At 40.9% G+C, this 13,071-nt stretch overlaps 2 protein-coding genes across 6 annotated transcripts in view; one reads left to right on the top strand and one right to left on the bottom strand.

Moving 5' to 3' along the window:
- EIF4ENIF1 (eukaryotic translation initiation factor 4E nuclear import factor 1) overlaps positions 1-13,070 on the bottom strand; it is a 41,748-nt gene extending 28,678 nt beyond the window's left edge. For 4 of the 5 annotated variants that reach the window (XM_044989941.1, XM_044989943.1, XM_044989945.1 and 1 more), the window contains exons 1-2: positions 9,422-9,577; positions 8,217-8,335 (exon numbers count right to left, since the gene is read on the bottom strand). In XM_044989941.1, coding sequence (XP_044845876.1) covers positions 8,217-8,309 — 93 coding nt within the window. In that variant the 5' untranslated portion in view covers positions 8,310-8,335; positions 9,422-9,577. Of the gene's footprint in view, positions 1-8,216; positions 8,336-9,421; positions 9,578-12,582; positions 12,685-12,801 lie in introns of those variants that run through there. The other variant, XM_044989942.1, reaches the window with a different exon arrangement.
- The window catches only part of SFI1 (SFI1 centrin binding protein), a 61,799-nt gene continuing 56,174 nt past the window's right edge, over positions 7,447-13,071 (top strand). Inside the window, exon 1 of the mRNA XM_044989938.1 lies at positions 7,447-7,545. The gene's annotated coding sequence lies outside the window, so the exon portion shown is untranslated. The remainder of the gene's footprint in view (positions 7,546-13,071) is intronic.

Here is a 13,071-nt window from a genome sequence, read left to right as displayed (position 1 = left end):
AGATCCTTTCAACTATAGAGGGATTAATTTAAGATTAGATCTAAACTAATATAGAAATTTTTTTTAGTAAAATTTAAGTTTGACTGATGTCACAGTTCAAACCAAAATTGCAATTTTGAGTTTTGAATCAAGAAAAATTAGACTTCAGTTCAATGAAAGCCCCCTAACTGAAGCAATACTATGCACGTAGAAACTATGTATTCCTTCATTCTTTTGATGGATTGCCAATAGATTAGAACTTTGATAAAAGACTAAGATACTAGCTATTTTGGGTATTTGTAGGATTCATTATTATGTCAATTTGAGGCAAGACAAAGTAGAAACAGCAATTGCTGTGTTGTTCTTCACAAACCTTTATTTAAGTTATACTTTATACATAAAGAATCAATGCAGATCTGTATTCGACGTTTCAGTGGAATTTAAGGGTTCTCTGCCTATGGACACAAGTGACAGCTTAGTATTCTGGAAAGGTAACATGAGACATATCTAACAGATGGCATTCCCAAACAAAGGATAACATTAGGTTTGGTGACAGATGCAGCTTGTTGTTGCTCTTGACCAAACTGATTTGTCTAGATGCTGGGGAGGGCTTGAGTCAAATGAGATATTTAAGCATTAGGTGGTACAGTGTTGCCACAAGCCAATCCAATGGGAACTCTCAAATTGTTTATCCTTTGAGGGACCATGACTTTCTGACCATTATGATGCCGACTGAACAATTTGTTCAGAGAACTGATTTTAACATGAAGAGTTGAAGAAGAGGATTCAGAGCTATTTTAAAACAGATTATGTGCTATTGATGCTAGGAGCAAATAATTCACATCCCACGATAAAGCAAAAAAATTAGAGTTTGGGACATATGGATTCAAAGTTAACGAAGACAAGCAGTAGCAGTGAAACTTTGTTAATTGCAGGAAACTTAAACATTTAATTTTAAGTGGACTAGAAACATATTTGGGAGATGCAAATCCTTTAATAACTTGAGGCTAGTTATATCCCTCTGCTGAAGCACAATACAAGGATTTTTTAAAATAGTACAAATATCCTGGAAACAAATTTGAGACAGTTCTAAATTCTTAGTAGAGATCAAAAATACTGGAAGAGTTTCAGTGTTCTGTATTTTTTGGGGGAGGGGAGGAAGAGGGACAAAACATTCTTGTTCAAGGTGGATTAAAAAAAATCAATGATTTTTTTCAAATAAAGATGAAAAAAATCCAATTTTTTTATTTAAACCAAATTTTTTTTGATAAAATGCTTTGAGGGGAAAAAAAAAAACTATCTAAAGATAGTTTTAATTAGGATCACTAACTCAAAGATCTCATCATGGAATACAGATTATACATTCTAATTCTATAGTATGAGAATATTTCATGTAATGTTTAGGAAAAGTTTTGTAAATGAGTTCCAATAGTTCATGGATTAGGGACCCAATCTTATGGAGTTCCAGGGGCTTCTGTATAGATTATTTAGGTTAATCTTTCTAGATAGCCAATGGGACTCAGTGCTCAGTCTAGAAGATACCATCAGAGATGCTTAGTTTTGCAGTTCTCAAATTGTGGATTTGTCTCTCTGGAGATTAAAAACATTTTTGCTGTTAACAGCAAAAATGTTTTTAAATAAATAGGTGAGAAACAACAGACCTCAACCCTATTGTCCCTCTGCAAAGTTGTGTACACAGAGTCAATCCTTTACTTCTCTCTAAAAGTGCAAAGTTTCAAGCAGTTCAATGAATAGAAGATTGTTGGGGCGGAACAGATCTGGACAAGGAGAAGAAGTCTGGAGATAATGCGAGAAGGGAGGGACAGGCAGTAGAAACAAGAGCAAAACTGTTTGAGCAGCATATTCCAGAAGTCTTGAGGTATTTCTGAGTGTAGTCTTCATTGATTGGAGATCTACCATACCATTATCTCACTAGAAGGGAAAACCTATAATGACAGCAGGCCATAAAAGAGACCCAGTTTGGGAATATTTTAATGAAGTTCCTCTACCTGTGGGTAAGACAGGCATGTGTGCAAAATGCAAACAGTGCAACAAAGAAATGCAAGGCCTGGTTGCCCAAATGAAACATCATGAGAAGTGTTCCTTCTCAGGAGGAAGCTGTGTTGAAGATTAAAGGAACATGTCTGAACATGCAGGATCTTCAGGTTGGTAACAACCAACCAGAATGCACTTTTATGTAGAAATCCATGATTAAATTGAGACTTCCTGACTAGTGATTTAAATCAATTTGATTTAAATCAAATCCACCCTGTTCTTGTTGTTAGCAAGGATATCTTTAACATACTAGCTAAGGCAGCTTGATAGCTCTAACTGCCTTACTCACTCTTGGGCAGCTCATCTGTGTTTGATGGAATTTTTTTTTTTTAAATGTTTAGATATTTGGGTTTTAGCCTACACAAATACTTTTGCATTTCAGTTCATCATCCCCCCCCCGCTCCAAATTGTACTGAATCTACTTTAATTTATTTTATTTTAGTCTGCATTTTGCAAGTAAATCCACCAAAGTTAATTTTTACAGCCCAGATTATACAGGAATGCTAGAAGCAAGAGATAGCAACTTTTAAAGTTTGTACTAAAGGTTTAAGTCCATTATCTACTAGGAGTATTCCAAAAATTCCCTTTAGCAGAGATAGAACAACTAATTATAATCAAAGATAAGCAGAGGGAGAAGAGGACAGAAGTCTGAATTTACTCTGTGGACCAAGTTAATTGAAAAATAGGTACTAGCAACACAGGCCACTCAAGTTGCACAGAATTTGCTTAAAACTAACCCATTCATGAATGCGTATCACCACACCTCCCATTGTCTTGATCAACCCAATATTTGGGCCAGCACAAGGATACTAGGTTAACTGAATGGCCAGAATGGTCACAGGATTTCATCTATTTAAAGTAGGATTCTGGTACTCCACAGAAAATCAAATAGATTTTTCAAACAGACTATTTGATAAAAGACTATTTTTAATCTAGATTTAAGGTATTAAAGTAATGCACAAGACGGACTTTTTCTTGACATAGGCTCAGAGGCTAGGTCTACTCTTAGTTGTGTTGGTTTAAGTTATGTCAAATGTGTGGAAAAATATCCATACCCGTGGGCAGCACAAATACACTGGCAAAACCCCCAGCACAGATTAAGCTAATTAACAGAAGAGTGCTTCTGTCAGCATAGACAATGTTGTTTGCCGGGGATGGGAGGGGGGACCGGGGGAGGGTGTGTGTGTGTGTGCTTGTACACTGGCAGAAACTCTGACATAGGCACTCCAGGGTGGACATGGCCTGAGAAGTCAAGAGGAGCTCTTTTTACTAGTTAAACGTTTGACAGTTAATGGGCAAGTAGATAGTTTACTCTGAAAAAAGGGAGAGAGTGTCACAATGAATACTACATGTTCTGGAACCCCAGAGCTGTTCTAAACCACATTTGAGAATTGTGAAATGAAGAACCCTGGCCTTCAGATTTTTAGTATTGAATGTTTGAAAGAAAATTAAATGCTAAAAAAAGTCTGAAGGGAAAGACTGAGTGCATGGCAAGTGAATTTTTACTCATTCAGTTATTAGGCAATTCCTCAGTGTATTCCTTGCTTCCACATAAAATTTCAAGTTGTGCTGCTATATGCCACCTAAAAATAAAGCTAAATTTTTTAGCCTATTACTCTTCAAATGTTTAATTTTTGCAATGTTTAACTGTAGCTGTTTTCACACATTTCACAACTATTCCAGTCACACAGGGCTAGATCATCATCTAAACTTAAAGGGATAGTTTTACTCATCCAGAAACAAGGTTACAGTTGACACTAGATGCCTTTCCTTCATGTGGACCTACAACTTGTTTCCAGGTTCTTCCATATGTTCTTAGTTAGTTACAGCATGTTGTGAAACTTGTGTGACTACAGCAAGTACAGTACATTAGAAAGTAAGTGTTTTTAATAACAGCTTTCCAAAATTTTACTCATTTACCTGCGGGGGCAAACATTAGTGATTGTAAAAAGGCAGAAAAGTAATTTTCATGCTAGGTTTACAGTTATAATTTTATGTTCAAAATGCTGTGAAAAGATTTACTAAACAATTACTCTTGTGAAGCAGACAAGCTTTATCCCAATTTTAATGATTAAATGGAGGCATAGCTGGGATTAAAATTTGGAAGATCTTAACTCTAAACCTGGTCATTCCTCTAAACAGCACCAAGTCCTCTCTAGATATATTGTTTATATTAGAAGTGAATATTGTACAGTAGTTATTCATAATTCAGCATTGGGTAGAATGAATATATGCCACACATTTAAGTCTTTCCACTTTAATATTAGGCTAAAAAAAGAAAACAGTCTACAGCACAATTTCTGAAGTTACCTTTAAGATAAACTAGAAGACCAGCTATCATCTTTCCGATTTTCTCCATTTAAAGCACAAAGGAGCAGCATCAGTTCTTTGGACAGCAATTTACATCACTGAGGCACTGACAGTGTTGGTTTCTGATTAACCTTACTCCTTCCCAAGTTGTTTTAGTTCAGGAATCAGGGAGACAAACTGATAGTACCAAGCAGCAAGGAGCCAGAAGAATAAGAGATCCTAGCAGTAGCCAGGACATGCAGCACCAAGCTAGCCTGAAAAGGAAACTTCTCCCTAGCATCTAATGATTCAGTGCTTCTTCACACAATCCAATCAGTCAACCTAGGGAACTTATTGCAGGAGATGTTGTGAAGGCCACTAGTGTAACTAGGTTCAAAAAAATAATTTGATAAGATCATGTAGCATAGCTCCATAAATACTATTAGCCAAGATGGTTAGAGATGCAACTGCACACCCTGGTGTCCCTAAACCTCTGACTGCCAGAAGCTGGGCTTGGATGACAGGGGATGGATCACTTGATAATTGACCTATTCAGTTCATTCTCTATGAAACATGTGCCACAGGCCCCTGACGGAAGACTGGATACTAGACAGACCACTGGTCTGACCCAAATGGCCATTCTTATGTTTTTATATGCTTGAGGTTAGTGATGAGTGGATTTAAAAAAGATTTGCAGTCTGTGTGGACAATGAAGCGTTGAGCCATCTGACAGCCAATATTAAGTTTAAGCAAATTAGAAATACCAAAACACACCTGGGGCTGTAAAGTTAACACCTTATTCACCTAAAAATGAAGATTTGAGCACAGCAAGATCCAAAATATACAACTTGATATCTAAAGCTGATATCAACTAAAGACTGTCTAGCCTACTGGGTAACATCCATAGCAACATACAACTATATAGCACCACCGCTATGCTAGCATAATCCTGTAGTGTAGATCCAGCCTACATCAACAGAAGGGTTTTTTCCATGAGTGCAGGAACACCACTTCCCTGAGCAACAGTAGCTAGGTCAATGGAAGCAGTCTTCAGTCAACTTTGCTGCATCTACACTAGATGTTAGGTCAACATAGTTATGCTGCTCAGGGGTGCAAAAAAAATCCACAATTAAATTTTAAGTGTAGACCAGGCCTGAACAGTACGAGTTTGCCAAGTTCTCTATGAATGCAAAGTTCAAAAGCAGCTACTTAGTTTACTGGTTTAGACAAAGCATGAGACACCATAAGCTATAATAATGAGCCTTGGGTTGGTAGTCAGGAGCATGTGTGTTCTAGACCAGGCTCTTTCAGTGACTGACTATGCAGCCTTTGAAATGCAATTTCATCTCTGCCTCAGTTCCTTTATTTATAAAGCAGGAATACTACTTACACTTCTGTTAGTGATGGTGAGGATTATTATCTGCACAGCACTTGGAACACAAATTTTAAGTGTTAAGTATTGCTAAAAAACTACATTTTAGTTTTAAAACTTACACTGGTCACCTTTTGAAAAAAAATTAGATCAAAGGGTTTGCAAGCTTTTATGATGTGTGGACCAACTGCCCTCCCACTTGTCACCATGCGGCCCTCCCATTTGTAATTATGTAATGGGCTTGCAGTGACTGTTTACATGGCAGATATTAAATCACATTAAACTATGCTCCTAGCAGCTGGAAACTAGAATAAATAGCCATTCTCCACAAACCACCACTAAGTGTTCTGGACCATCAGTGGTTCAGACTAGTTTGGAACCTGGTGATTTGCTTCATATTATGCTTTTTACCTGGATTTAAGGTGCTCTGGTAACAAGCTAAACCCTAGAACAAATCCTTTTACTTCAGAGAACAGATAACTTAAGATTTTTAAATGGGTTAAAGTCTCTTGTAATTTACCATTTCCTCACTTTGTGAGGACAGAAGTCAATCGCCACTTAAAACTGCAAGATCAGTTGAATGAGACTAGAAGTATCTTGCCATTAGTTTAACAACTGCATCCTGATCAAAGTGAGGGGCACAGAAATGCCAGAGAAATTAATATTGCATCGTTACTATTTTTGGTGCTGGGAATGCAGAAGCAGTGGCAGCACACTCCTGGGGCAGAGGAGTGAAACTCCAGGGCATTAGCAGTCTAGGTCCCACACATCAGGATTCAGGACCAAGCTTGGATCTTTGTTTCCCATGCCAGTAGGAACCGGGAGCAAGGCAGAGGCACACATTTAGCTTTTGGACAAGTTGTACCTTGTTGACTATCAGCCACCTCAAGCCCAACAAATTATATGCATCTACCAGAATCTGAAGGAAGCTACATACAGTACTCAGTTTTAGAGAAAACCACTATGCTTTGCACTCTGCCCCCCCATACAGGCCATCTCAAAACTACTGAGAAAGGGAACAGCAAAGGGGACTGGGCACACTGGCAGAACTAAACATTGAGGGGAAGACATGCACAAAATTTAAGCAGCTTAATTGCACCTCCCTGCTAAAAAAAAAATTGTTTTGGCAGTTGATGAGTCATTACTGATGTAAAACCAATAACCCTGCCTCATCCCAACATTTCAGTCCCTCACTTTATGTTCTTTCCCATCACAAAGAATGACAACATTTCATACATAACTGAGCATAATGATCTGCAGACAAGTAAAACCAATGGAAATCGAGGGTAAAAGGAGCCCAGGTCTAACAAAAAGCAAGGATCTCTTTGTACAAGTTTTGTTTGTATTTTATATTATATGAGTCAGTGTTAGGCATGCTGAAAGAAGCTAGTCTTTCACTTAACCGAGATGAGTAAATTTAGCAAAAACCTTGGAGATTAATAAAAGTCCATCTTAAAATTTAGACATATTTTCAAGAGAGTAATTGAATCAACTCACATCATATACTATCTAGCCTATGTAACTGCATTCTTATCTGTTACCCTTGGCCTCTCTTGAAATTGCATCCTTTTATCTATTAAATCCACTTGTTGGAATTTGTTTTATATTCAGATTGTATGCTCTCCAGGGCAGGAAACATCTTTTTAATCTGTTTGCACAGCACCCAACATAGTTAAATCCTAATCACCATAGCTAACAAAACAGTTTCCTCATGTCTTCCCACAGTGAAACAAACAATTTCAGCAGTGCTGCCAATGCAGAATACCAACATTAACAGAAGTGGGCTACCCGTTTACCTCTAATATAGAAGAATTGGATAGTCTGCAAGTGCATGAACCAATAAGAGTATGGTGAGAACTATAAAGCTTAAGCCATCATAACTATAAAACAGTGTCAATACTTGAAAGTTTCTTCCAAATTTAAATATCTGTTAGTGTCTTATGTAGGGACTCAGCTTTCCCCTGCTTCACAACTGAATTCATTTCATAAGTTCTGAAACTGTATTCACTGCACAAGGCATCTGAGTATACTTTATGTATTACAAGCCATGTTTGATATAGCTATACAAATGAGAACTAAATATTCCAAGGAGACTACACTATCCTTCCTCCTAGAAGGACTCTTCTCCATGTTTGGTATGACGTGCATTTGGACCTTGACCAGACTAGAATTTAAGACATGTTATCTATCATGTGTGTTAGCCATCACATGTTTGCCCACACATTTTAAAGCATAGGGGAGGGCAAGCACAGGCTTCAACTTGATCAGTTTAGCACATGTTGTGTGGACACCATCACTTCACTGTAGTATCTATTTAAGACAGCATTCCTTGTTTACACTACACCTTTAAAAGATGCTAGCGAATATATAGCTATAGCACACCTTCAAACTCTACTCTAGACAAGGCCTAGGAGGAACATAGGACAGGTCTTCCTCCCTCCCCCCCCAAAAATGATCAGTTTTAATCTAAGTGTTTCATAAACACTGAATTCATACAATTTTTAAAGAAAAGTTAACTTACTTTTGTGTAACGATGAGATTTTACTGTTATTCTGTTCAAGTCAAGTAAAGTGTCACCATTTTCAATTTCTGCTATAGCCCCTCTCTTGTCCATGGTTACTTGAAAGCCTGACTATGGACCTGATTTAAAAAAAAAAAAAGAATTATGTTAATAAAATAGACAATACAGCTGAAGGCTTTATGGTGTACACCTTCCTTACTGCCCATGGAACTGTCATCAATTTACATTTAACATAAGAAAGTACATTCCACAAAATATATTTTTACTGTTTGATGTGTTAGCTGTTTTGTGCACCTAAACTACAACTGGCAGTAAAATATCTTAACAGCTCTAGAACAAATTTTAAATAATCATAGGAGCCTAGACACCTTTGTAGTTCAGAGACCCAGCTCTTAAGCAGCTTTAGCACAAGAGAGATTATCACAGGGACAGAACCAGAGTACAGAAGGGAAGTTCATGAAATGAAAGAGAAAGACTGGCTAGGAAGCCCCCTCCCTCAGGCTGGGAAGTCCTAGATGCCTATGCAACCTAGATGCCATGACAGCCACTTGCACCTCATCCTGGGGCATGCAGGACAGTGGACCCAAATGCACACCATGGAGGGGCCTGGGCCTCCAAGCCATGGCTTGCAGAGCCAACAGAGTCCTACACAGGGAGCCAGTGCCTCTGTTTCTGTATGGCTGCCAACCCTATTTCAAAAATAAGGAGCTGTTTTCTTAGCACCCCTGCCCCACCTCTCTTCCCAATATTATCACAATCAATATCGTTGTTAACAGGCCTTGTATTCACCGGGGGTATTTCTTGCTGCTTTTGGCAGCACTTCTTATTGTAGAGAGACGAACAAATAGGGGCTGTCCCTCGTCGCGAGGGGCGGTTGGGAAGCCTAGACAGCTGACAAGGCGGAGAGGCGCCCCCAGCCTCATGGCTGGCAAGACCAGGCAGACCGGCCCCGCCAGCGCAGGTGCCAACCCCTCTCCCTCTCTACCTGCCCCATTGGTGACCTGACGCACACAGCGATAGGTCTGCGACTTGTGGGGCGGCCCTCGTCCGGGATGGGGACGGAGAAAAGGCGACCCAGGGCCGCCCTATCTGACTGGGCCCAGCCACCAACACGCCGGTGGCGAGCGGGGGCGCCGAGGCACCGGCGCAGGTAACGTCTCACCTGGCAGTAGGGGTCCCCCGCCCCGGGTACAGAGGATACTCACTGTGCGGAAGACGAGGTCCCCTCCAGAGCGCTCAGCTCCTCGCAAGGCCTTGCCGCCGCCCGCGGCGTTACTTAGCCCTAGTGACCGGCTTCTCTCCCCCCCTCCCAGCAGCGCCCCGCGCCGCGCTCTCCACACACACGGCTCCCTCCCAGCCCCGCCGCTCGCCCGCCCCCGGCTCGCGCCGCCGCTACTCCCCCACCCCTCCGTTCCCTTCTCCAGCTCGCTCGTTCGCTCGCGCGCCCTCTCCCGATTTGCCCGACTCTCGCACTCTGTCTCCTCTCAGCCACCGTAACCGGGGCTTTCTAGAGCCCACCCCTCACCCCTTTAATAGCCACCGCGCAGGCGCGGCCTGCTTGTCCGGCCCGGGGGCTCTCGGCTGTAATGCCTGTCTGAAAAGCAGAGCCCCCCGCCGTATGGCGACTTCTCGCCTCCGTCTATCGAACTTCAAAAGTGAATCATGGCCTAGTACCGATTTTTTTTATAGACCTACCCATAGGAGACGGATGGTTTGACGAACTGCGAGGACTCCTCAGGCACTATCACCGGCCAGCCCTGCGATGGAAGCTGGTGCCCATGGAGCCCATGCTGCGGGGGAGGGGGTACGGTTTAAGGGCCATGTGCACACAAACTGATAGAGACTTACTAGGCAGCGCGAGTGCTTAGTTCCCGCACAGGGTTATTTTTGTTGTTTGTATGTGGGGCGGTTTTTTTGCGGGGGAAGAGGGTCATGTGCACTATACTCACCTGCCAGGGACTCATGTACGCACTGCAAAATCATTCTTCATCAAAGACACGTTTTAAACACTACCCTTTAAATCAATCCAAAATTAGGCATTTCCCTTCTCAAATCCTTTAAACTTGGTATGTCTACATAATAACAGGAGAAAAATAAGAACAGGGGACTGTATTACTTAATCGTTCTTATTCTTACTCTCTTGGTACACCTATGCTATTAGCAAGAAATAGAGAATATATTTCCAACACCTGTTTATAGAACTTTTAAAAGCTATATTCAATTAACAGCACCTGAGGCCTTGAGCTCCAGGCAAGTGGACCCCCTATGTCCACAGAACTTCATTTAGGGTCCCAATTGTGAAAACTTCAGAACAGGAGGCCTGTTGAGGCAACTCTACATAAGTACAGGGATCTGACTATGTGGAGCAACTTGCATTATTGGGGCAAAAGTCACTATCTTCAACTATTTTCCAATTAAACAGAAGGTCTATATTAGATAATACATTCACATCAATTTTTATTGTAGAATTAAACAATATTATATGAAGATTTCTTACAAGTCAGTGATACCTTTAAACAAACATTTAAAATGGACTCCACTTGAAACCTTCCCCGTACAGCAAGTTTGCCAGGCTGATCCACCTTTTGTCCACCTTAATTAGCTTATTGCAGGATGATAACCTCTTCAGCACTGCTCCAATTGTCATACTTGAGGGTTAAGCAAGATCTCTACAGGGTATAGTATTTTGAAAGGCCCACTATAAAGTAAGGTCTTTTTGAGAAACTATGTAGGTAGACCCTGTGTCTGCACAGAGACCCATTGTCTTTCCTGGGATTCCACTCAGTTGTCAGGGTCCACCTGCTGTGCAGTTCTCAGTGCAGGATCAGAGCCTAATACATGTGAGGTTTGAGGCAGATATCTGGAACCACATAGAACTTCTAGGGTTGGGAAAGTCTGAAGCTGAGTCAATCGGGGGATATTTGTTAGAAGGGAGACATGATAGATTTTACAAATTAGGGCAGGATAATCAAGGTACTTGCCATTATTGGTACTTTAGCTGTTTGCTTCAGGTATATTATGTCTGATTAAATTCTCCAGGGCTGTCAAATAGACTGGCACCTTTTGTGAACTTTAAAATAACTAAGCATTTAATCTAAAAAGAACAGTTTAACCAGGGTTTTCTTTAATGACTGTCTATGTACAAAGATTAATTTATTATTATGCATATAGATTTAGAATTTTTTAAATAATGGTGAATGTACAACATATTCAGGAACTGGAGTCCTGCTGAATTTCTTAGCAGAAATTCTATTCAAGTCAGCTTTCTATAAGAAAAAACATGTAATGAGGAAGAAGGACTGGAACAAATACACGATTAGAATAGATAACTAACAGGTATCCGTGGATCTTTTTTTGTTTACTTTGTAAAATATTTTAGATACACACTTTGATTGCAAACTTGTTTAGTTTAACTGTAGCTTTTGTAAATATCCCTGCATTCTAAGCTAAAATGCTATTTTGTAACTTCTTATAACACCTTAGAAATCAGGAGATAGCCACACACTTCATAAAGCAGCAATATATAAGAAGGACTGTATTTTCCTCTTTCTACAGCTATGGCAAAAGATGACTAATCCAATGGAATACTGTGTCAAGATATACTACTCCCTTTTAGGCTGATTTTAGACTTGATTTTTCAGTTCTCATGCAGATACATTTATTTTAATGGGAATTTTGTCTACATAAGGACTGCATTCTTTAATATGTCTTGTGCTTAAAAAGCAAGTTTCAAAGCAATGTCATGAAGATGGCTATAGAAGGTGAGCCCCGATTAACCAAAGGCACTCAGTGCCCTCCCACCTCAGGAGGGCCCCTGATCACTGGTGGAAAACCAAAACAAACCACACACATGCACTTTCTCTCTCACACACACAGTGGGGCAGGAAGGGGATGAGGGGTCAGTGGAGGGCCCTACCTACATACTGTGGAGAGAGCCAAAAAACAGGAGTGGGGAGCTGCACCAGCACTAAAAGACACAAGTCACTGCAGGGTGAGTGTGGGGAGGCTTGCTCTCCAACACCCTCTCTCGTCCTCCCATCCACCTGGTGGCAGGGAAGGTGAGGTTCCCTCAATTGCCAATGTGCACAGGGCCACAAAATTATTGATTTGGACACTGAAGATGGCTTCTCTCTTGGCAGAAACCCTGGGGAACTTTGCCCGTATTGAAGTACAGGAGATCTCTGGGTTCATGAACGAGCTTGGCAAATGAGATCAAGCTTAGCAAATGGTCTGAGAGGGACATTGTCAAGCTTAGAAGAAAGGACACTGGTCACAAGAAGTAGATTATTAGCAAGGAAAGCCATTCAAAATTACCTGTCCTCTCAAAACCAATAACAACTAATAACTAAATAATAATATAACTTACATTAGTATAGCAGTTTTCATCCCCAAAGTCCCTAGAGCATCTTAGTCACGCGTGCTCTCTTCCCACCTCTGCCATTGGCTGATTGATCTTGTCTCTCTGTACCTGAGGTAAAGAGGGATAATGGTTAGGTCTGCAGGTGTGTTGTAAGGATCAGTTCATCTAGTGCTGAAGGTGAAGGGTTATAAGTGCTATTAGCTGGCTACATATAGCACCCCTAACCTGCTGCTGGAGTGGGGACATGCTCTGAGTGGTGCTCCCAGAGAATGTGTCATGGGATTGTTTGAGGTTACTCAGAGCAGGACGTGGGTGTTTAAGATCATGTCCTTCGCCCCGTGGCTGCTGGGCCTTATCGTTCACAATACCAAATAGCCATGCACTGAGGAAGCAAAGGGGACGTGATGAGCCTGGGCTATATTTCCTTCGCCCCCATTCCCCTCCCAGGCGCTAGAGGCCGCTGCAGGACCGCATCGCTCAGAGATACGGGCTGGG

This window comes from Mauremys mutica, chromosome 16 (genome assembly GCF_020497125.1).
Source record: "Mauremys mutica isolate MM-2020 ecotype Southern chromosome 16, ASM2049712v1, whole genome shotgun sequence".
Taxonomy (NCBI): Eukaryota; Metazoa; Chordata; order Testudines; family Geoemydidae; genus Mauremys; species Mauremys mutica.
The sequence above is the reverse complement of the archived record's forward strand: the minus strand, read 5'-3'. Positions and strand labels throughout refer to the sequence as shown.